The sequence below is a fragment of the Ciconia boyciana genome, chromosome 10, assembly GCF_034638445.1.
Source record: "Ciconia boyciana chromosome 10, ASM3463844v1, whole genome shotgun sequence".
Taxonomy (NCBI): domain Eukaryota; kingdom Metazoa; phylum Chordata; class Aves; order Ciconiiformes; family Ciconiidae; genus Ciconia; species Ciconia boyciana.
The window spans coordinates 5,544,689-5,569,585 of record NC_132943.1 but is presented as its reverse complement, the minus strand read 5'-3'; the positions used below and the strand labels follow the sequence as shown (position 1 = coordinate 5,569,585).

At 40.5% G+C, this 24,897-nt stretch overlaps 1 protein-coding gene across 1 annotated transcript in view; it reads left to right on the top strand.

Moving 5' to 3' along the window:
• The first annotated feature begins 9,682 nt into the window (after positions 1-9,682).
• Positions 9,683-24,897, top strand: part of KYNU (kynureninase) — a 54,281-nt gene continuing 39,066 nt past the window's right edge. The window contains exons 1-3 of the mRNA XM_072874627.1: positions 9,683-9,866; positions 15,270-15,390; positions 22,158-22,240. Coding sequence (XP_072730728.1) covers positions 9,698-9,866; positions 15,270-15,390; positions 22,158-22,240 — 373 coding nt within the window. The 5' untranslated portion in view covers positions 9,683-9,697. The remainder of the gene's footprint in view (positions 9,867-15,269; positions 15,391-22,157; positions 22,241-24,897) is intronic.

The following is a 24,897-nucleotide window of genomic DNA, read 5'->3' as shown; positions in this document are numbered from 1 at the left end:
CTCTTTGACAACAGGCAGGAAATGTGCTACAAGTAGATGAAGAAGTTGGCAATTGTCCTGTACCGTGAGAGTCTGGACACACAGCTGGCCATTTGGTGGGTGAGGACCTGCCGATGAAACAGTGGCTGTATAGAGAGAGGCTATATCTGATACACAGACACATTGACCTGTCTTTGAGAGGACCTTGGCGAAAGAGTAGTTGGGAGATTTGCCATAAATCCATCCCCAAAGCACTCACATTTATTTTTAAGAAGGTTATGTAAAACACGGCAAGGAGCTGCCATGAGAAAAGGGGGTGCCAGGTCCCCCATTTTGCTTTCAGTCTCTCAAATTCCCCCTTTGCTGTCATACTACTGCTCTCTCAGGAAGGGATGGACACATCCCCCTTCCAGTCCCTGTGTTTGGTAAAAACAGCTCGAAAAGTCCTCGCTGTCCAAAGCAAATATTAACACCAATTATTTGACCAGAGGGGGAGGAAAAACCTCTTACCCTTTGCAAAACATTAAGATAAACAACAATGATAAACCATTCCTTACAGCAAGAGGCTTTTAAAACACAGGTGTGTGTGCATTCCACCTGGAAATGCAGGTGAGGGCATCAGAAGTACAGTTGTCTTTTATGAGTAGCAGCTAACTTGGAGAGATACAAGGAAGTTTCATCTATTCAAAATATGTTCTCTTGCTGTTGCAGCTACCGTGGAGTTATCAAAGCCGGGGGGAGTTACTGTTCTTGTTTTTCTTTACGCGGAAATTGCTTGACCCTGATTCCCTTATTGTCCCTCTCTTGGTATTACTATTATTAGTGCGGTGGTGGAATATTTCTCCCTAAATGTTACTGCAGAAAAGTAAATAATTTCTTATTTCTATTTTTTTTTCCTTCATAGAAACTCTACTTTAAGAATAGATTTTAAAGGACAAATACTGTGTTTAAAGACTCAGAAAGAAATGAAAATGATAACTGGTACAGAGCATGAAGAAAAACAATATTAGGAGCAGGTCACAAAACAGGGAAAAATCCATATGTATTTAAGGAGGTGTGCCTAACAGTCCGACTGAAAAGAAAATAAGGAAAAGTGCTTCAGACAAGCAAGAAGATTTCAGGGACTCACTTTGGCCACCCAAAAGGCAGCCAATAATTTATCAGGAGCTACTAATAACTGCTCCATAAATTAAAAGAAAACAACTGGATCATAGTTTTTGAGAGTTAACTCTTTATAAGGTGAAGCTAAATGGACTGAGTGAGGTTTTTTCAGTCTTAACCAGAAGACCAGAGTCAGAATCACACAACCAGAGTGATCTGCAAATAGGCCAAATATGCATGGTCCCTTCAAATCACTTCAGAAGCAAAATATAACTTTCTAGGGCCTGGCAAGGAGGAGAACAAGGTAAATGAGAGCAGGTGTAAGGCATCCTGATCAAGTAGGGTTTAAATGTGGCCTGATGTAAAAGATGAGCTTTTCAGGCAGAGCAGAAGTGTTGATGGGGTGGAGAGAAAACAAAAGTGGTAAGGAAGTTAGTGTAGCAAGCTCAGCAGAATGAAGACAAAAGGTTTTATGCTGTTGTTTACCAAGTTGTTGTTGTTAGGCCTGAGGTGAAATGCATCATGCCATCATAAGGTGCAGATGGCATGGTTTAAAAAATAACTGTGGGGCTTGCCTTATAAATACAGACAACCTTAGTTTTTCTAAGCATCTGTGTGCTGAGCAGAGCCCTGTGCTGCAGGTGCAGTGTGTGCTGCTTGGACACATTATTGCCTTGCTGCTCCTTTTCAGACTGTAGAAACCACAGTGTTTTCCTGCCCGAGGGTCTTCCAGGCCATCTCATCCTGGGTAAGACCTTTTTTTTTCTGTTAAAGACAATCCTTCTTTGTTTGCTAGTTCATTTTACCCTCTTGACAGCAAGAGAGCTCTGGGCTAGCAGTGCTAAGGCAAGCTTCTATGACCTGATGGACCAAGTGTCCTGGCATCCCATCTGGCATGGAGTGGGTGTGCTTCAGGGCACCCTTGGTTATTTGTTGTTGTCACATGTCTTGAAGAAGGCATATGTTTTGTCAAATTAATTTATTGCAAGTTTTATTAGTGTGCCTGGGGAAAAGCTCACACAGTTTCTTTCAGTCAAGGGACAAGGCTCCCATGACAAGGGCTCGAACGTGCTCCGGTGAGCCTGGGGCTGGCAGTGACAGATGGCAGATAGGTATGGCAAATGGTTACGGTGAAGGATGAGATGAAATGGTATCGGCACGCTTGTGCATGTGTCTGGCAGCGCATGGCTTAACGTGGTTAAGTGCATCCAAATGAGCTAGGGAAGCTGTAGGTATGAGAAATGTGTTTGCCTGTCCATCCCTTAATTCCTTCTCTGCCCCATGTACCCCATACAACCCTCAGTTACAGACATGCAGAGCTTGTTTTACCACAAAGCTCCAAATAATTTTTTTTCTTTTTTCTTTTTTCTTTTTTTTTCTTTTTCCTTCTCTAAACTGTCTGTCAAATGTCACTGCCTTCCTATCACTCCTAACAGCTCCTTTGAGAGCGTGATGGCAGGGCTGCCCTCCGTTGCACTTTCTGCCTTCTCTCTGCCACATCAGCCAGTGCCCGCTGGGACTTTGGCCATCTTGTGTGGCCTCGCTCCTTTGCACGTTGATCTCGCCATGGCTTGCACTGGCTCCTTCTTCTCTTCCTGCCCTCTGGTTACTTCGCAGCATCACTGGGAAAATAAATACAGACCATTAGATTAGTTCTGCAGCTAAAAAATGTACCAAGGAGACATGTTTGCTGATTTTTGAGCCTTGAATTTAAGGGCAAAAGTTTTTGTCTTTGTTTTTCTTTCATTCCATCTGAAGCGTTGAGAAGAATAGCTGGGAAGAAGGGGTCAATACTCCTACTCTCATGAAAGTCTTCAAACATACAGCCTTTGCTAGCACAGCTGCTTTCCTGCCACCATTGACAATCAAGGGTAAAACTCAAGATGCTTTTTCAAAGGAAAATGCAGTGAGAAAATTTTCACTCTACTGTTTGTGTAGTTTTATTTCCAAGGACAAAATGAAAAGTTGCAGTGTATTTCAGCTTGGTTTGACCTAGGTGGCCAACCAAACAAGAAAAAAATACTCTCATGGGGTAAATTTGACATTGGATCCCTCTTGCCTCAGTAGCTGAAGTGCCTCAACCTCCTGCTTCTCTTTCTTGGCCCAGATTCCTGGTGGTGCAAAGTTTCTTGAGCAGCAGTCCAGTTGTCTTGCTGGCGGAGTAAACACAACAAGTTAGTGGGAAGTCCAAAAAAATAATTTGACAGTGCAAAACAGGGTAAGGATACTGCAAGAACTGATGAATAGAGGTTAGCTTAATTTTGGGTCAATATTAAGTGCTTTGTGTGGTTGTCTTGTTGTTTTTTTTCTAACAAAGAAGATGAAATGTTACAGTTCAAGAGTGTCAAATATATTGATGCTTACTGAAAATGGAAATCCAGATAATAAACAAGCACAACTGCAGGAGTCTGTGCACGCAGAACACCAGGATGGACTTGTATCTCTAGATTACACACTGTTAGTCCACAGTTCTGACCCCTTTGCCCCTGTATCTCTCCTCACTGTTTGGGGGTTTTTTTGTGGGTTCCCCCCCCGCCCCCCCGAAACTTCAGAGGCTGAGTAGAGAGAAACTCTTCTTGTTGCTTCCAGATAACCATGTTCTAGCTATGTGTAGGAATGGGTGTCATTCAAGCTTGAATGGAGAGGATTGGGCTAACACGTGGCTGGTTTGAGATAACGTTTACAGAGAGTAAAGAGAGATATCAACTCTGTTCTTCTCTAATTTCACCTCTAATTCTTCTTCTGTTTTCCACTCTGGCAAATCCATGCTCCCTGTAAGCTCCCACCGCTCCCTCTGCCACGTGGCTGTGAACATTGCTGAGTTCTAGCTGTTACACTATCAAGATGCTCCTTCACGAAAGCGAAAGAGTTTGGTTTAAAGCCATTTTCATTATAATTGTGTGTTTATTCTTATGCCTGTATGGGAGAAAGGTGCCTTCTTAACTTAATCAGAGCTTTAAATTTTGCCATGGTGACAAAGGAAAAAAAATAAATATATACACCTGGTTTTTGGTTAACTCTCAGAGGTCATGTGTTTGGTCGCTGTGCGGGTCAGAGTCTGGAGGAGCAGGCACGTGACTGTGGCTGGTTCTTCACGATACGCCGAGTATTTGCACAAGAATTTCATCATCCTCTCTCAGGAACGGCTGCCAACCGCAGGGTAACGTGGTTTCACTGTGGAGGGGAAAAGATGAGTTCTATATGTAAAATTGCTTTTAACACCAAAACACTTCTTGACATGAAGGTCAATATGTGCCTAAATTACTCTAAGTAACTGAGTTTATTATAATTCCTCTCTGTCACATTCCCTTGCTGCAGCTGTGACACTGCTGTGTAACTTACTTAATTATACAGTTGTGTTTGCTGCTGTGTGTCTGTTGTTGGGTGTGCTATGAATATTTAGATTTTTCTTTCTCTGCAGTTCTGTAATTTAAACAAACTCACTGAAGTGTATTTAACCTGAAGTAACCTAGAATGTGTGTTGCTTTGGGCTGTGCTTTTTTAGGAACTTCCTTCTGCAAAACTGTACGCACAAAAGCAATTTTGTTCATGTAAAGATGGGAAGGAGAATCAGCCCTTATACGCTGTGCATTCCTGTAGTTTTTCTTTGTTTGTTTTTAAAGCAACTTCAGTCCACAGTGCTATTGGTGCTTTCAGTGGGTGTATTTTGACAGCGTGGAGCTATACTGCAAACTTGTGTGCTTATACATGTGCACGCCCCCAGAACTCTTCCAAAGAGTTCATTTGGACGCTAACCTGAAAATGTCAAAGGTCTGTGGGCTGAGCTGCATTTAGCAACCTGGTAAACAGCTATTGGAGGGCAGAAAGTGCAGGACATGCTATTTCCATGATAAACTCTTTTTCTCTGAGGATACAGCTTTTTCAATAGGGATTCATTGTATGCCTGTCAGCACTGTGCTGGGTAGAAAGACTGTGAGTAACATCTTGGAATATTTAAAGAAAATGTGAAAGGGGGGCAAGGGGACTTTATAGTTTTTTTTTAATAAAGATGTCAAGACACAATTGTAGACAGAGAGTAGATCCATAAAAATATCGTAAGATCTATAAAAATAGGACAAATTGTCATTCTTATAATTAAGCCTAATGGACCTTCCTGTGTAAGTTTGATAAGATAGCTTGCTAATGTTCACACAATCTTTTTTCTATTTAGTCAGGAAATTATGCATAAAGGACAAAACAGAAATAATCACCCAGACATTCTCATCACTTGGGTCTGACTAATTCTCATCCATTGTCTTTTATAATTTTAAAATGGGAGATGAAGTAGCAGGGTTGATATCTGTGCTGATAAAATATGTAATGATGACTGTTTTCTTAATTTAAGTTGCATCTGCTCTTTTTGAAAATGAAAGATTGCCAACAGTCATTGGTGAGCTCTTTACGTTGAATCAGTATGCAGTAGAGGCAAATTCTGTGGAAGAGTCAAAAGAGCAAAGAAAGAGTGGGGGGGAAAAAAAAAGCTGACTTCATGTCATCTATATCTATTAAGTCAAACAATGTAAGGAAGTTTCAAGGAAAGGGAGAAAACACCTGAATGCTTTTTCCAGAGTAGGTGGTGGAGGCAAGTTGTTTCTCTTAGTGTCGATTATTTTGGCTCTAAGTTGTATGAAAAAAATCCTCTTAAGGAATCACATTTATCAAGGTGGGGATTACATTTTGCAGTCATGGGTCTGAATTTTAATTTGAAGAGGATACAGAATATAGTTTTCGGTTAAATGAAAATAATTGGATGGAATAAAGGTGTGCTGTTCTTACACAAATGGACTTACTCTACATGTAGAAAACAACAAATGACTCGAATTATTGTAAAATAATTGCATGGAACTCTTCTGCAGCAATTAGAAAATGCAGTAATGCCAGTCAGAGTAAAAAAAAAAAAAAAATTAAAAAAAAGAAAAAACCCAAGCAGTTCTGGGATTCCCTTTCTCTGAAGCCTAATTCTCATTCGAAGGACAAAAGTACTTTCTTATTCTGGTCTCAGAATTGGATCTCTGGGATTTCATTCCTCAATAGGATTTTGATTGATTTTATTTTAGTAGTTTTATCTTATTTCATAATGTTTGTATTAAATCAGATATCTCTGAGCACTTAATCATTTTTAGCTTCTAGATCTTTGTATTTAATATTATATTTTCTGTCAAAATTTAATATAAATAAGAATCATAATAAACAAAAGTCATTGATCAGGTGCAGCAAGCTGCAGCAATGACAGCGAACAAAAAGCCTGATCTGGAAATCTTTGTCTGTAATAGAGATGCCTATTGACTTCAGTGGGTTTTGGGTCAGGCCTCAAATGGAAACAAAACCCATCTGTGCTTGCCAGACAGGTCAGAGGATGACCTGGAATATGATAGCCATTAATCCACTGTAATAACTGTGTGTCCTTACTGAAAAATGGTGACTAGTAAGACAAATGGGAGGATGCTGCGCTGTGTTCACATGGTGTAAAGCAGAGAATCTACCGACCAGATGAGAGGGATCTGGTGTATAAAACCAAACTGTCCTTCAAGCACCCTTATCACCCATCTCTTTATCATAAATCGCAAGGGAATTAGCTGGCATTGCCTGTGTGGGCCCCAGGAGATAAATGTTGGAGACTCCCAAACCTTCCTCGTAGGCTGTATCCAGGAGAGGATGTAGGTGATGGCAACACCAATGCTGCACAGTCCCCTTCCTAGGGACTGGGGGAGGCGAGCATCGCTGAACAAATATCCCTAACTCAAGTGCATCATCTGTTTAGAGAGATTAAAAGGCTCCTTCCCTTGCTTCAGGAGCTATGTCACTGGGGAGCAAAAAAGATCTGGGCATTAACTTGAGTGGGAAGGAGATTAACTGTGTACAAAAGACTACATAGGCTACTGTGTGGTCCTTTTATCTGGAAGGAGACAGTCAGGGAGACTTGATTTCCATCCTCTTCTCCAAAGATTGTTTCATAATTTGCATTAAATATTCATTATTAAAAATAGAGGACGATATCTTGATTATGTGAGTTATCTGTTGCACTGGACATGCTTTGATAATGCCTATGGGATCAGGACACCCATGCTAGTGTTGTAAATCAAAGAAATAAGCCTTTGGAAACAAAAAGTAGTTCTACTTTCCAAGTGCTGATCCCAATATTGCTTAAAAATAAACTCTGATTTACTGATTAAGCCCATGGGTTCTTAAAATTTGGAGAAGTGAAACTTAAGTTACCTGACAGTGTCTTTAGATTAGAACAAGGTGCCTGTATTAGTGATGGCCATAGTGTCCGTGAACCTAGCTTGCTTTTCTAGATATTTCACAACATCTACTGGAGGAGATAAAGATCTCTAAACCGTCCTCTCTGATGACTCCCAAATGAGGTCCAGAAGGTCAGTACTCTTCTGACCTGCAGAAGAGCACACATGTTGTTACCAATACCCAAGCAGGGGAGCTGGCAGAGGCAAGGTCTTGGATCTGCTGTTTGGCTGTAGAGGAACTGAGAAGTGGTTCCCTGGGGAATAGGGAGCCTGGTCACATCTCTCATGGGGCTTTCAGTGGGGTGGCAACTCTTCGGGAGGTAGCCGGTTGGGTGTACTGATTCCAGCCAGCTCAACCACTTTAGCATCACACCCAACTACTTGTCTAGGGGTAGCCCTCCGCCTCCTAGAAGCCTTGAAAAACATTCTGAGAACAAAGATGTTCAAATATCTTTTTTCAACCATTTTTGCCATTTTATTTTCCTTTTTACCAGCTGAGGGGTGATTAGGATGAGTGAGTGGGAATTATAAATCTGGTGACAATGAGGAGGTGTGAACAACCTGTGTGGAGACAGCACAAAAATAGGATATCTCTAATACCTCCCAGGAGAGGGTGAACATTAGCTAAATGAAAACTGCTGTCTTAGAGCTCTACTGGCATATATATTTTTTTTAACTCTATGTGCTGGTGGGAGAGGAAAAATTGCTACCATGCAAGATATCAAGTCTGGAGGGGAAAAAGAAAATGTTCTTGTCATAAACTAAATGATAGCAGATTAAACTAGGTAGGTCGCATCATGCTGGCCATTTGGCTAGAGTATAAACAGGTTTGGATTAATTGGCACTAATGAGACTGTGCTATTTAGGGGTTTATATTTAAATACCAACTGTTGTCCTTCCCATATGTGTCAATGAAGCTCTTCTGGATGGTCTTCAGGGATTGGCATAAAAATTTTATAAAAAAACCTAATTTGTTTTTATGTATATGTACTGAAAAGAATAAAGACAAACTTGTCATAAGGGATTTAATTAAAAGAAAAAATCTATAACTTGGAGCATGCCATCACACTGACTCTCAGAACCCCTCTTCCACAAAAATGCGAGCTAGGTTAAGTGACAATGAATGTAATGCTCAGCTGGCTCCTACCCATATAATAATGTGTTGTTCTTGCCACAGCTTGTTTCTAGATAACTGTCTGTAATATACTATTGGTTTTAAGAAAAGAGAGCTGGTACTTATGGAAGATACGCACTTAAAGAGTTTTTGTTTTCAAATAGAGGAGGAAAAGCTATATTCTCTGGTGGCTCTATGCTGCATATTGTGTGCTAATCTTGTCCTATTTCTGCCTATCCCCTGGAGGTTTTCTGCTGCACCAAAACTCTTGGGGATGTTTAAAAAGGCAGAGAATATTGTGTGGTCTAACTATAAAGTTCCCTAAACTGGGGAAACCACCAAGTACTTCAGTGAGCCTCTTGACTGCCTTCTGCAACAGAATGCAGCAGGCATCACTGGCAAAGTTTTGCCCTAAAGTACAGAATACGTTGTAAATTTTCTTTGCCAATAGATCTGTAAAGTCAAGTGCACAAATACTATCTTGAACACAATGGTGTCTCTGAGCGTTACAGCTACAGAACTATGCTTCTTATAAAGACCAATGAGCTTGTAAATTTTGCAGGTACACTTTTGGATATTCTGTTAGAAACTATGGTCTGTCATGTTTGTAGCTTGACTTGGGCTTCTCTCCTTTCCTGGGACAAATGGAGCTAAAACACCAGGATATTTGGTGTAGCTAGAAGGAAATATTGGTTCAAGGTCCTGGTCTTGAAAACTGCACTTCTAACGATGCCTTTGTCTGCTATCTGTATCCTGCCTGCTCTGCCCTTGTACGTGAGCATGGCTGTACACAGACACCCCCTCCTATTTTTAAGGAAGAAAAGCTGAAAGAGGCTGAACATTGCACAGCCTGGAAACAACTTCAGTGTAGCTGAGCACAGACTGCAGAAACAGTAATGCTGCCTCTGGCTTTGAGATCTCAAAATTGTGAATGACACTTCAGCGATTGTAACTGCTATCGGTCTGGTGGGAGAACTTAGAAGCTGCTGATATAGCTTAAAAAGGGAAGAGCATCGTATCTATAGAGAGAAAAAAAACCAGCCTTTGAGGTTACAGCAATATGTTGCCTTGGAAATACTTGAATTGATCAGTTTTACCATTCTATTCAAATACTTCACTTTTTAAAAGCTTTATATCAAGTAAGTTTGGGTCTTGAATGATGCAGCTTTAGTGGCTGCTTATCAGCCACTCATGAATATGCATACTGCGGAACCTAAACTGTGGCATTTCTCATTTTAAGGTGAAATTGAATGACCTGAAAATGGATCCATCTTCTCCTGTGTTACCAGCAACCATTTTAGAGCAAACTGCCTTGCGGCTAGGATGCAGTCCTGCAGACAAGAAACTTGCTTTTCACTTAGATGAAGAAGATGAGTTAAAGCATCTTCGTGAATGTTTCTGTATCCCGAAAGTCAAGGATTTGCCTCCAAGTAAGAATTATAATTACAGGGGGGGAGTAGGGGGGAAAGGGTGGGGCTTCACATCTTCTGCATGTGTTTATCACAAATCTTTGGAAATCACTGTCACTTATGAGATAATTGAGCAATTGCAGTCATATCTGAGCACAGTATGTCCCTGATGTTGCTAAATCAATCCATCAACTTATTCTAGCACCAAAAGCTTTATGCTCTCATTCCCATCCTGAATAAAATGCGAGGATACAGTACTTACATGGTGCTTATGCTGTCAGTCAGCTGCTTTGAACAATATAGTGACTGATTGAAAATTATAGGCAGAAGTGTTTCTATCTAATGGTTTGAAACTGCAATGTAGCTTACAATAGTTCGGAGTAGTTGCTTCATTGGTATAACATAGTTTGGTACTATCTATCTAGTTACAATTATTTTAGCTAATGAAGGAGATGGTACATATATTAACATTGATGCCTTATTGCTAGTAGTAGAGATGATTTTCTTCCTGAGGCCAAATGGAAGACAGTGCCTTAGAGCAAATAACTGATCTCAGCAAATAATTCATAATGAAACCTTTTATTTGAAGATCTTTCCCACTTTCCTCATGAATTGCCTACAAATAGGTAACTGCACGTGGCTTCGATATAGCCACGCAAAATGGTTCTCAAAATTTTTCTGCTTCATTCCTGGTCTGTAGGTTGTTTCAAGGAGCCTGTGCCTGGGCATGGGAGCAGGGGTACCTTTGATTTATTAAGAGAGGACCTGGTGTGCAGGCAGGGAGGCAGGAGGGATGTGCGGGAGGGCTGGCAAGCTGAGAGGGAAGCATTTGCCTTGAGTTAGCTCTCCTAGCCTAGCGAAAGTACAAAACATTTCCACGGGTGTTTTTTGTACCCACCACTGCTGCTGTGTCTGGCCAAAATCATGCAGGGAAACCTGGTGGGAGCACTGACCTATGGAGGCAGCATGGTCCTGGGCTCTCCACCTGCTTCCCAAGTCCTGTCTGGGTTTATTTCCAGCTCACATGTCAAATATCTGGGGAGTAAAAGCTGCCCCTGCTCCGCAGACCCTCGTCATCACACAGTGGAAGCTGAAGTAATGGCATATTATTTCCTTAGACGGTGAACATACATAGGCATAGTCTTCTCCTCCTTTTCTGTCTTGGCAGAAAGCATCTATTAAAAATTAAAGGAAAAAATATCGTAGAACTTTCTTGCAAGATATTTTCATTTTCTAATAAGAGCAGATACAATTTTCTCCTGATTTTTTTTTCTGAAAAGAACCGTATTGATGGTGCATGGGAAATTACAGGTACATTCACCAAATTATGTCCAGTAAAGGTCTGTGATAGAAAATGTATCAATTATCTGAATTCCTGGACACCTTTTGGAACTATCTTTGTCTTCAATATCTTTCTGCCTTGAGATGATGAATGTTGGGAGTGCAGTCTGCTCCTATCCTTTGGACATGAAGATGATAAATCTTAGTTCTCTGTGTAGTAGTGGTATTGGTTTATCTTTCCCCACATTTAAATCCTTGAATTTTGCTCTTTATATTATTCAGAGCAGAACTGGACACTTTACAAATATTTAACTAGGTGCTTCCTCCACACGGAGGAGGTGTTCTCAGCCTGTCTGCCAAGAAGTCGTTTTTTTATTTTTCCCTCTGGTTGCTTAAAAGAGTTTCCTAACCCCCATCTGTTTGTTTGGGTATGACTATTCTGTACTGAAAGTTCCACTTCAGCTGCCAGCGTGCCACTGCAAAATGTCCCTCCAAAGCTGGAAAGATGCTGGAAGGCAGCTCGCATGGCCATTGAGCTGCTGCCCTTAATCTGGCTCTGCTATTGAAATCCAGCTCAACTAGGGCACCTGAACTGCAGCCGTGTCTTTGACCGCGGCATGTGAAATGTCTCTCAGGAATATGAAAGGTCACATTTCAGTGCAGTGTCTCAGCAGCTTCAGATTAAAGAATCTTCTGAGAGGTACATAGAGGTTTTGATACCTCTGTGACAGTTTTCATTGCTTCCCTTCCGACCTCTGTTATTGTTTGTTTATCAATTACCATAATATTTAGACCCAAAGACTGCTGATGTGTTTTTTCCCCCAGTTACTATAACATTTAGTCCTGAGACTGTGTATGTATATGTTTTAGTGAAGACAAGCAGGCTACATAGTAGTACCAGTTGAACAGCACAGAGAACCCATCATTCTTGTGTTCCCAAACTGAGGAGTTTTTTCCTCCTCTTTTTCCCCTGTCTCTCTTTTCTGTGCTTCAGCTGTCGTCAGGAACAGCTTCCCCGCTGAAAAACAGCAGGGGTGTAAATATATATATGTATATTTACATTGTGCGTCTATATGATAGAGACAGATCTTCCATGACATTTATCTGAGCACAGGAGCGGATCCTAGATAACAAGCTTCTGAAGATAAATGTCATTACAGATATTAGCCATCAAATATTCTTTATATATCTACCTAAAACATTACAATGAGGTTTTAAAATGAAGCCTCGCAAGAAGCAGATGAGAACATCCATAGGAGACAATTGTAAGATTACGTACACAAAAATAATTAAAGTCATTATAATAGTTTAATTTAGTTAACGACTTACAAACTGTCACAGCTGTTTATTTGTTATATCAATCAAGTAGAAACCACTAGCAGACTAACTCCCCAGCAAATCTTTCAGTTTTTATGTGCAAGCAAGAGGGACGAGGCTCAGGTGAGCAAATAGGAAAAGATGACAGCAGAAGATTTAGAGAAATGTTTGGATCTTCTCACTCTTCTCCAAGATGACAACAAAGTCTCTTTAATGCTTTTTCGTGCGCTGGGGGGAGGTAGGAATGACTGGATTGCAGCTGGGTGCCAAATCACCCATCTGATTAAGGCTATGGCTTGTGCTTTGTCATCTTGCAAAGGAATAGAGATTCATCTGGGTTTCTTGGGAATAAAAAGATGTCCCAGAGTGAAAGTGTTGAGCTATATTTCCCTGAAGAGATGGTTAAGGTAGTGGTTCATCTTATAAATCTGGCTCTTTGTTTGGAGGGCTTTTGAGGGGGGTATAGGAAGGTGTGAAAGAGGTGATTTTTTTTATCCTTTAGGAAGGGATAGGACTCAGATAACGTATAAACAGATTTAGTCCTTCCTTTCTGGTTAATAAAGACATTGTATTTTCCCCTTTTATTTGAACTGAATATTTCTGAAAATAAACTTGCTTTTTTCTTTGAGGTTTAAAAGGTATAGAAATACATCTTTAATATAGACGTATGGGTATATTTAGTATGCAAAATAATCTAAGTTATTAGATCTGACTAGTTTGCACGAATCTGAGTAGGTGTGAGAATAATTTATAATGTATCTAATCTTAATGTAAATTATTGTTCATGTATTTTTTTATTCAGGCTACTCTAAGGACACATTTCAATAATTACCTCCTGTTTGTTTTGCGCCAGCCTTTATTTCATCAGTTGTGCTTATTTCCTATTTGAATATTTCAATACATATTGCATGTCAGCCACAGCTCCTCCAGAAATAGAAGGGCCAATACTGTAAGAAATGAGGATAATTTGGGGAAAGACAAGTGCTAGTCTTAAGAAAACAAATGTGTTACTGTAAAGAATATCACAGGGACTGAGGAAATGTTGGAGCACAACGGTGTGCTGGTCAGAAGTAGTGAAATGACAAAGATGCTGCAAAAAACAAGCCTAGTTTGGAAAGCAGCAGTGGTCCAAAATGAGTCTTTTAATGATGTTAGAGAGGGGGAAGTAAAGGGCTTTTTGTGAAAGGGAAAAGGGTACAGCCCAATACAGAGTTGATAATATGCCAAAAAAAAATATCCAAAGTAACAGGTGTAAAAGTAGAAAAATACACTTTGTCAAAGTGGTAATGCCATCTCTCTCCGGCAGTGACCCAAGAGGCGTTTTTATTTAGAAAGGACTGTGGTGCGAGAAAAACTAACTTGCTTATAATTCCTTACCTGTTTTAATGCTTGATTGGAGTATAAAGAGTATTAGTGAGATTGAGCTCCAAATTCTTGAGCAAAGGTCCTTCTCTCTATTCCCAGTGAGACAGTATTATTCTGTTTCTTGATAGGAAAAGAACTGTTAATAGAACGAATTTAGAAACATGGATAATATTTATGCCTCTCTGTTTTCATTCATATTAGAATAGAGATGAAAAACAGACATAGTATCTGTAAAACAAATTAGGCTGAAATTGCTCTCTGATTTATGCTTTTAAAAAGTTTCCAAAGCTTTAATTAAGAAATTACTCAGTTGTCCATACTTCTGAAAAATGTGTTTCTGGTGAAGTTCAATGAAGTTGGTAATTGTTAGTACAAAAGGTAGTAAGAGACCTTTTCCAGGCATCTAATCTATTTTTCTACAGCCCTAACATAAAATTTTCAGACAGAAATGCAATCTGATCATTCATTTCTAGCATGTATCTTAACATATTCATTCATTTTCTCTTTTTCCTGAGATATATGAACTATATTTACCAAAAATACATGTAATGTTAGCTTTTGGGGTATTGTAAGTACATGTATAGATGAATGCAAGTTACTTTCTACTTCTAGAAGGTCACCATCACTTGTCCCTCCAAGAATCTCTAACATGAGAAATAATCGAAAAAGGCAATGTTGGGATTGATAGATGATGACATGGGGTAATTAGATTGTTCAGAACCTCACTAGAGCTATTATTTATAAATTTCTACCGCCTTGCTTTTCTCCTAATCATTGAAAGGATTTGTCAACATAGATTTCCTCCTCCTCCTCAGATGGTGACATGAACTGCAGCCCACAGTATATGCTGACAAGACAAGAACTTTTGAGACTGCCTTAAAATATTCTGTGCAATGACTACATTTTTCTAAATAGTGATTTAATCATGCAGGGAGAACTTACATGAAATACACAGATTTACCCAGTCTTAACTTTTATTAAATGCATGACTCAAGTAGTTTCACGACTCAGAGTAGGAATATATTGATGATGGAAGAAAAGTGGATAGCCTGGTCAGGAAAATGCTCCCTCTTCACTCACCGTTGGTTACAGACCTGACAAAATCGATGTGAGTGGCTGCTTCCCACACAGTCCGAGAGACCTGGGGATTTAACGCTGCCTGACATTAGCTCCAGAACAGGTATAGATAGACTCAGCCAAAAATTGCAGGAGGATGAGGGGAATAACTGCTTGCAAATTGCCTGGCTGTCCTCCTCCTTAGATCCCTTTGCAGGGTCAGCTGCGTGGTGTCCTGGGAGGAAGGTCAGGGTGCGGCACCTCCATTCGTGCATGGGGACCACGGTGTCTGAGGGAGCTCCAGAACAGGCGGAGCTCTGGGTGGTGGCACGTGTGTGTCCGTGTGTGCTGTCCTTCCTGTGCTCAGTCCCACGTGTGTGTTGTTTCTGTGGTTTCCCTCCGCAGCTGATCTGAGCCTGGTGAACGGAGAGGAGAGCTGCGTATACTTTGCTGGGAATTCTCTCGGGCTCCAGCCAAGAAAAGTTAAAACTTACTTGGATGAAGAACTGGACAAGTGGGCTCGAATGTGAGTACACAGCAGGGTATGCGAGATGCTAACCCATGCTTTAGATGAGCACTTTGTTTTATTTTGGGATCTGCCTGGAAAATGCTTGAATAGAAGAATAGTGTGTTAAAACCACTACAGCCCAGAAGTAAAACATGTTCAATGTTTCCCTAGCACTATTTAAATCTTCTTTAAAGGTATGAGCGGTAAAACAGGCAAAGAGAAACTTCCAGCTGTGATAACCTGTGCTGCGCATGGTGGCTCTGCTTTGGCTCATCTGGAGGACCTGCATGGTTTAACCACCCCCATCCAACTGCTATGTGTATTTATACACAAGACACACTAACTCATTTGGCTACTGCTGCTTGCTGGTGAACATGATTCAGTTTCAAGCCCTGTGATTTTCTAATTAGTATTTTTAACTGTGTGTGATTCACCCTGCAGGCCTTGCAATGGGCAGTTCTCCTTGAAATAGCACCAAGCGCAGGTGGTGCTGCTGCCAGCGCTGGCAGGTTTTTGGCTCCTCTTAAACCAGGTCTCTGCCTGACAAGTTCATTTTATTTAGAAAGAAGCATTCCTGTCTTCTCAGGAGCATCTCAGTGAGGAGCTGAGGGTGGATCACAATGCTCTCTGCTGAAAGGAGTTGATGTAGGAGAGACAGGAGGACAAAAGAGGGACACACTTCAGCATTGCAGGAAAAGGGGCATTGTCATCGTAACAGACGGGAAACTTTTAGATATATAGGGGGGAAAAAAGATTTTTCTTTTTTTTTTTTATCTTATACTTTGTTTCCATGGAGAGTCTGTGCTTTGAGATGTCCAGTACCTGCCTGAGCAGCTGGAGCAGGGAGGAGTAAGGAAAAAGATAAGTAAAAACCAGGGAGCTGAAGGTGGGAAAGGAATATAACATCCAGATGAGTGAGTGAGCTGGAAGAGATGAACTCTTTTATAGGGTGTGGGATATGAGTGGAACAGATGTGATTTCATGGTGAGAGAGCAGAGGAGATATGGGGAGGCAGAAGAGGAAAAGCTAATTCTGCTAACTGGGCAGCCTTGTTTCAGTAGAAACGCTGTAGAAAGAGGCTTCACAATGTAAATGTGAAAACTCTGTAGCTGCTGTTTCACTTGTTAATATATGAATGCTGTGGGTTAATAAAAATGGTTTACTGTTTTCTATTTATTACTTGCATTCTTGTAAGTGAGAAGAAGATTGAGAATGAATGGGAATGAATGTGAACTTTGGGAATCACTCGTTCCTTCTGGTTATTCATTCAGCACAACGCTGCGGTTTCTCCAGTCATTTGAAAAAATTGCAACCCTGTCCATTTCTGTATGATTATCGTACTTTATCAGGGAAACAGCTGAGCTATTCCGAAAGGTAAAAGTCAGATAACACTCTTATCTATTGGAGTGATGCACTGGGAGTGCGAACATATTTCAGCTCCTTCACTGTACCTTTTCGTTGGTTCACTGCCATTCTTATGTTTGTCTTTGCTACAGTGAAGGATATTTTTTTTCTTGATGATTATAAAAATCTAAAAGAAAAGGGTAGGCAGCGTGTTTCTCCAGAAGATCAAAAGTACCTTCAGCAGCTGTATCTAAGGGGGAAATATGGCTGAACATGATTTCAAGCCACCTGAAGAGAGGGAGCAAATCTAGAAGGTTGCTTGCCAAAAACACAGTTTAGCTCCAAACACCTTACCCAGACTGAATCAGAAAGTTTAAAAGAAAAAAACCAAAACCAAACACAAACTAAACCCAACAAAAACCCATAACAAAATCCTGCTAGTTGCAGATGCACCTAAGGCAACTGAGAAAGTCAGGATGAGGTCAAGCTAAATTTGAACAGAGCGATTTATGTTTAAAGAAGCTGATGGGTGGGATGGGGTGCTGGGGGCTGCAAAGGAGTAGGTAGTTGGAGATGCATAAATGGATGCTTTTATTCTAGTCACCAAGGATAGCTTAGCAAAATCCAGTCTAAGGTAGTAGCTTTTACCAGCCGAAGCCTGTTCAATGGCTTGTGTGTTGGCAGTGTGGAAATTAGTGTCTGTGGCTTAGATAGATAAATAAGTAGCGAGGATCTAAGAAATGGCATGCAAATTAGGTACATTCTTCAAGTCAGCAATGATATAGATTCTGGCTCTCTTATAAATTGGTTTATTGCATTTTCTGTTTGTTGTGTCTTGGGACTCATCTCAAAAAGCTACTATACTTGTCTATTTAAATGGTTTTCACTGCTTATATCTGATGGCAAGAGTGGAAAGGAAGATTACCTGGCAGCTGTTGTCAAGGGCAGGGAAGCTCATAGCTTTAGCTCTGCATGGTGATGGCAACTCATTAGATTAAGGCCTGGAGAGAAAGAGGCCTTTTCATGCATTTCTTTCTTGTGTTACCTCTTACAGTGTCACTGTATCTTCCCCCCCACACACACACCTTTAAAAGGTGGGTTATAGCCTTCTGTTCTGGTTTTGTATTCTTTCTTTCCACATTCATCAGTACTCTTTTTTTTTTTTTATGCTAAAGTATAAAGACTACAAATTCAAGCCACTGGTGTTCTTAGTATGGATTAAAAAAGAGCCTTTGAGACTTCATCTTTCTTTCTGTTTTGATTTCAGCTAAATCCAAGATTTATTGAATGAGGGGCAAAAAGAGATTAAGAGTTGTCTCTTCTGTGCTTAGCCTAGAGTATCCAATAATCCATTTTTTTGAAATCTAAAAGACCAAGATTCAAGTGACTTGTTTGGCTGGATAAAGGCCAATAGGTGCTTTGCAGTGTCTTGTTTTCCCTTTCTCCCACCACACTGTTTAAGCAATTAACGTATTTTATAGAATCATTATTGCATGAGAACATATTCACTGCAGCAGGCAATGCCTCTCATGTCCGAGCAACTCATTAAAGTGGAACTGTTAAAACAGAAGGGAGTCTGCCGTAGCCAGTTGTTATGCTCTTGTGAAGGGCTGGTAGGGTGATTGGGGAGTAGAGAACCTGCTCTATGGAAGTCTTGAGGATTAGATTTGTTTAGTTGAGCAAAATGAAGACTGAAAGGAAAAATGATTGTTCTCTGTGAATGTATCAAGGGGTAAACATAGGGGAAAAAGGAGCCACTCGTGAAATAACACGCTGGCATGGTAAATATAAACTAGGAATTAATAAGTTTAGGCTAGAAACTAAATATGTATATATACTTCTAAGCATTGAAGTAGTTTGGCAACAGGTTTCTGACATGAGTATAGTAGACAAAAAAATCCAAGTCTGTGGAGGGCTTTATAATATAGCACCTGCAGTAGCAAAGGACTGTTTTCAGTGAGTCAAAATGTATCTTTGGTTCTATGTGCTGAACTAATCCTGCAAGATATAAGAGCCCTGCAAGCAGGAGTGCAGCTTGGTGGGGCCTGGTTATATTCCGTTTGACAAACTCACTTCTCTGGCCACTTGGCAGGAGTCATCTCTGCATTGTACCTTTCAGCAGGCTGTATGTTAGAGCTGTAAGTGCCTGGTTTAATGCCCTGGATTTTTTAGTTCTACCTTCAATCTACTGCTCCATACAGTTCTTTTTCTTTGGGTATGTCTTCCTTTCTTTTGGCTATTTCTTTGCTTGAAACCATCGTCAAACCTAAGAGTCTGTATTGGCTCATTAAATACCTTGCATCATTTTTGGCAAAGAAGCAAGAAGGAAATTTCCACTTGAACAAGATTTGGATGAGTGCAGAAGATTCCTGAAGCTGGCAATTAATTTAAATCCCTTTTGTTACCTCCTTTCAGACCCTGGGATCATATTGGAAAATGTGTTTCTAGCTTTAAATCAACCGGACTTCAGTGAATAAAATGTGGCATTGTGATTTCTTGCCAAATTGAAAATAAAATGGTAACCAACTAAAAATTAATTTGTACAATGAGGAACTCTCACCGTAGTCTAAGAAGTAATTCTGTTGGTATGACGCTTTCTGATTTGGTAGGCCATGTCTTGTACTCATCAATTTGGGTACCTCGATTTACATCTCTCTCTCTTGCTACCTGCAGAGGGTGCAGAGGAAACACAATGAGCCGTAGGCTATCCGTGTCTGAGGGGAATGCCAGACGCACTGCAGTTGTGTCCTTAAAGATTATTACCCCCAGTGCCTACCAGAGCTGAGAGAGGGGTGGCATAATATACAGAGATATAAATTCTCTGAGGCAGAGCATAGAATTTTACAACCTAAGTGTAATAGGATGTATTGTGCCATCAGCAAAGGCTACAGAGTTTCATGTGATTAAAATAAAAAAAAGGGTCCAAGAATATGCCTTTAACTACCATTTTAGCTGCAATAATTTTTGTCTCTTGGCATTTATATTGGCCATCAAGAGGGAGGCAAGCTGTAAGCTGTGCTGTAATAATAATAATAATATGAATAATAATTAATGCTGGCTCTTCCCTCTTTCAATATACTTAAATTTCCATGTTTTCTTCTCAAAATAAAATATTCTTATGCCCAAAATCTCATATCTGTTTTCATGATAACTTGGAAATTTATTCTGAAATTTTGTTAGTCCTGTGTGCTGGTAGAGAGAGCTTTCATCAGTAAATTCCCATTAGAAGGACACTAATGGCTATAAAATCAGAGAAAGCTAATGAAAGAGAATCCCATAGGTTTTTAGGGCTTCTTTTTCCCATCTTATTATGAACGCTCTCCTCTTTCAGAAATACAGATCCCCTCAGGCTGGGAGCCACTGAAAATCTTTTGTGGTTTTTTTATTTTAACAGTCTGTATTACCTCAAAGTCCCTTGATCACTATATTGCAGTTAAGAATAAGAAGGGAAATCAGCAATAAATGTCTTGCTGTTTGTGGAACACATACCACTGTCTTCAGGGAAAGCAGCTGCATTACGGTCTGATAGAAGGAAGGAACTTTTAGCACTAATCCTGTTCCTTACCGCACTTTCTCCCCTACTCACCTACTGCCTTTATTCCTCATCTATGAAATGTTCTTGTAAATGAGGGCTATTTCACACTGCCCGCTTTCTGCTATCAAGGTCTCATCAGAGAGCAATTCTAAAACAGAAAAGTGGTCAGCTAGTGTACCGCGACCTTATCCAAATCAGGGATCGGGATTCTCCTTGTCACCTGTGTGGGGTTGGATTTGTTGAATGTAGGGAGGTTATTTTATCTGTAAGAGATGTTCAGCTGTACCTGTGCTGTCCTTCAGCTGTTGACCTAAACTACTCCAAAAGCAAGCGGTATTTTGCAAGGATAAGAGGCATGAAATGGTTAATACAAGCTGTGCTTTTTGCAGCAGTTCTTTTCTTTACGACTGTGGTTCTTTTGGAAATATCCCTAGGAGGTGTGAATTAGACCCAAGTCAATCAAAAAGGGTCTGACTGTAAAACATCCAGGTAATTTGTGTGGGAGACAGAACAAAATCCTACCTGAGAAGGGAAAGTAGGAGGTGGATAAGGAAAACCAGTCTTTTAAATAGCCTTAAGGACAGGGGACTAGCTGGTAGTGTCTCATATGCCCTTCTTCATGTCTTAATTTGCCAGACGTCTTGATTTTGAGTCAACCTTGTGTGCGTGTTTTTCTTTAAAAGGTTTATTACTTGTTCTTTTTTTTCTCTCATCACAGCTTTTAGGGCTTTTTTTTTTTTTTCCCCTCTACCCAGTTCCCTACTGGTTTTGTCCCTGTTTTGAAACAGCTTTATACTTGGTTTGCCTCAAATGCCAGCCGCATGCAGCCTGGCATTTCCGACTCTACAAGTACCCTGTGGTGCTCAGCAAATATGAAAATCATCCAGTGTGAGATGGAAGCCCAGAGCAATGTTCCCCTGGTTTAGCACCATTATTACTTTTCCCAATCTGCCTTCATTTGCATTTAAATCTGTACACTACATCCATGTTTAAGAAACTTTGCAACTTTTTATTTATATATGCATGGTGGCTACCTTAGAAGTTTACTTCTCTGTCACATTTGAAGCAAAAATTAGTTCAGAGCACCTAATCCAGAACTGAATGTACGTTATCTGTCACTTCAGGGTAGTGATGTATTCAGGTTTAAGGTGCCCATATGATCCACTGTAGACAGGAACAGTTTGCAAAATGGTTTTTAAATGCCGTCTGTCAAACCAAAAAGCTTTATGCATGCTTAGATCTAGAACAATTTGGCAGGGAGAAGAGAAACAATAAAAATTAGCAAGCAGCTCTGTTTGAGCAGGTGCTTTCCTGAATATATATTAAGTACCTGCTGGTTTATGCAGAAGGGTGAGTTCAGACAGGAGATTCAGGAGGATAGAAATTGTTCCTGACAAGAAATATTTCTGTCTGGGAGCAAGGCAGTATTCAAGTCTACCACCCTCTGCACCATGCAATGTTAGCTAGAAATGCCGATGGAGTAGTTCTACAAGGTGATCTCTGCTCTCTGCGTAGTTTACGTGAGCTGGGGTTAGCGGGGTGCCATCCTGCACTGGGCAACACCGTGCCCTTTCCCGGCATGCCTGTTCCTGGAGCCTTCTTGTACCCATGCAGCCACTTCCAGAGGGCTTGTGAAAAAGCTATAATCTCTAATTTTGAGGGATTTCTAGAGGAATTTGGAGGGCCAAAATAAATAGTTTTCAATCAATCGGAAACCTGTAAGAAACCAACAAATGAATTGCATTTGCTATGAGCTTTAATGGCATGATAAAAGCGCCATGCTCATCTTAGGCAAATCTCCTCATCCTCCCCCCTCCAAATGTGGGATCTCCAAGTCAGGTACGTTTCTTAGGACTGATCCAAAGGGAACAGCATATGTTTTCATCCTTTGCCTCTTCCTTTTCAGAGGTGTTCACGGCCATTTCAATGGTCGGCGCCCGTGGGCTTTGGCAGACGAGTGCATCCTGGACCTGATGGCTGAGCTGGTTGGTAGGTGTGAACTGCAGGGAAAAATCTTTCTCTAGAAATGAAAACAAATTTGGTTTCTTTTAAGACTGAAAGTCCTGAAACTCTGTAACCAGAATTCAGTTCCTTAGTTCTTTTGTTTTCAAGTAGTTTTTCTGACTGCCTTGTGCAGGGACTAACACTTTATTTTAGGGCTGCAAGTGATTTAAGAGATGAATGTATGCGATAATATATGAGCATATGCATATCATGAAACTAATTGCAGCAAAGGGTTTCTTGGAGCATCATAAACCATTTGGTCTAACACATGAAGCTCTTTTAAAGGGCACTTGGCATTACAGATTCTCAGTCTCTCTCCTAGAAGTAAACCAATGAACTTTCCCCTTTGAAAAATGATTTCTATCTAGACATTTTCTGCTTTTCCTCCTTTCCCCGCCACTAAATCCAGCCCCATATTTGAGAACTGCTTATGTCAATGAAGCAGATAATTGGGGCAGGACCTGCTATTTGTAAGTTCCCATTACCCTGCTGTACCCCTTGAGGAGTCTGCAGTGCTGCAGGACCTTGGCAGTAAATGCATCTGGTTATTTCAGAGATTGAGAAGGAGCCCTGGAGACTTCTCCTGGTGAGTTTGCCAGCCATGAAAGCAGTTGTCTGAGCCTGAATGCAAATTTCCTCTATTGCCTCTTACTCTAACCTGTGTGCAGCTGCTGAAATAATATTTCACTGGGATTTCCTTCGGAGTTGTTGTTGTCACAAGGGGAAGAGAAATGATCTTGGCAGGGTTTCTCACAGACCCTTTTTCTCCCCAACCCTTACAGCTGTTGTCAAGGCCGGGTTAGTAGATTTTAGTGAGGTTTGGCCAGTATTTCAATTTCGCTGTTGAAGGCAACCGTCAATGCTGACTGTCTGAACTGAATTATCATGTGTTCATTTGTGCCTTCACTAACAAAAAATATTACAGTTAAGTTGGCCTGCTGTATGCTAGATATTGTCTCGTAATTTCTCCTCCAACTATAGACAACTAGTCAATGAGAAAGTTATGTTTTTTCTCCTTTAAGAGAAGCAAATGGGGTCTGAACAACGGGGAACAGAGACATTAAAGAATATTTCATGACAGGTTTATTTATATATTTATAAATAAAGTCACTTCCTGACTTCTTTGTGAAGTTTCCAAATAGCTAAAATACTGGACATTATTATCGGAGGAGAGCAAATATAAGAAAATATTGTTATAGTCGGTCTATCCATGATGTAAGCACTAAGATAAGGTAAATATGAGCGTGGCTAGACTGGGCATCACGGGGCTATGCGGAGCGATCCCATCTGCAGAATGCAATAAAACCCAAAATACAGATTGGTTGTTCTGATTTTGGAAGCTGCTACCATAGTACCTAGTATTGCTAGGTACTAGCACTTGGCATTACAGATTACTTTTAAGGTTAAGAAATTACTTTTCTTGCTTTCATTACGTTCAAGGGCAAGCTCTATACATTCATCTGTTAACTATCATAGAACATAAAAATGTGAGAATATAAAAGGGTGGAGAGTGTTGAAATGCTGATTTAGGGATTTCTCCAGTTTGACTGATCTTTCCTGGCAAGGGGATGTTCTCGTTCTGGTAGGGTATAACTGGGAAGCTGTGGGCAGGTGGGGAAATGTGACCTGTCACACAACTAGCCCGATGCATAGCAAGGGCTTTTAAATTGGAAAACTCGAACTCAATTAACTGGAGGGTGGAGAATTTATCTTACGTCTTGTGGGAATGGGAGAGTAGTCACGCTACATACTTTCAGGCACTTAAATTAGTAGAGTAACAAGGTAGACTATTGATGATCTTCACATAACCAGGAGAGAGCGCCAAGATCCCCCAAAGGGCAGCTTGAAGCACCTGAATTATCATCCTCCTCTGCACCACCTTCTGTGAATGTTTGCCACTGCTCTGTTTGCAAAGTGTGGGCCCCCGTGAACTACCCACGGGGAGTCGGGGCAGGCTGAGCACTGCCCTCCTGCCGGTGCCGGTGCCAGGATCAGTTTGGCCTCAGCTTTAGGTTAAGAGTTGCTGCAGAGAGCAGGGAGTCAGCCTGGGACTCTTTTTCCCTTAACCGTCTGTCTCGTAGAGGCTGCCAGCTCAGTGTGTATTATAATATTTGTTTAACTAAAAGTATTCTGGGTGTAAGGAGAAGGAAATGAGAGCTTTGCTTAAACATCTAATTTCTTATCAGTGTCTCGATTTTTATTTTCTTTTCCAAACTCTATATGACACTGGTGCTTTTTTTACCACAACGGCCAGACTACACTGAACTTATTACAACTTTGTTCATTTTAAATGTATATTTTAAAGTTTTCTACTACAAAATTATGATGACTGAGGTCACCTTACCATTAACCTACCTTTGTTTTCAAAATTCTTTCTTGGGAAGGGTTTCACAGTCTTCTTGTTTTCCTCAGCAGTAAAGGGCATGTCAACATTATCAGTTTGGATTTTGTTCTCTGGATTTTTTGAACTTCGTTTAATTGAACTATAAAATGTAGTTTGAGTTCAAATCTGGCCCTCAGATTCACGTGCTAGCAGGGCTTTATTTATATAATATCCTCATAGCTTTTTTCAGGACCTAGGTGAGTGATTCTTAGAATGCAAATGAATTAATCTTTCCGAAATAATAGGTGCATCGTAATAA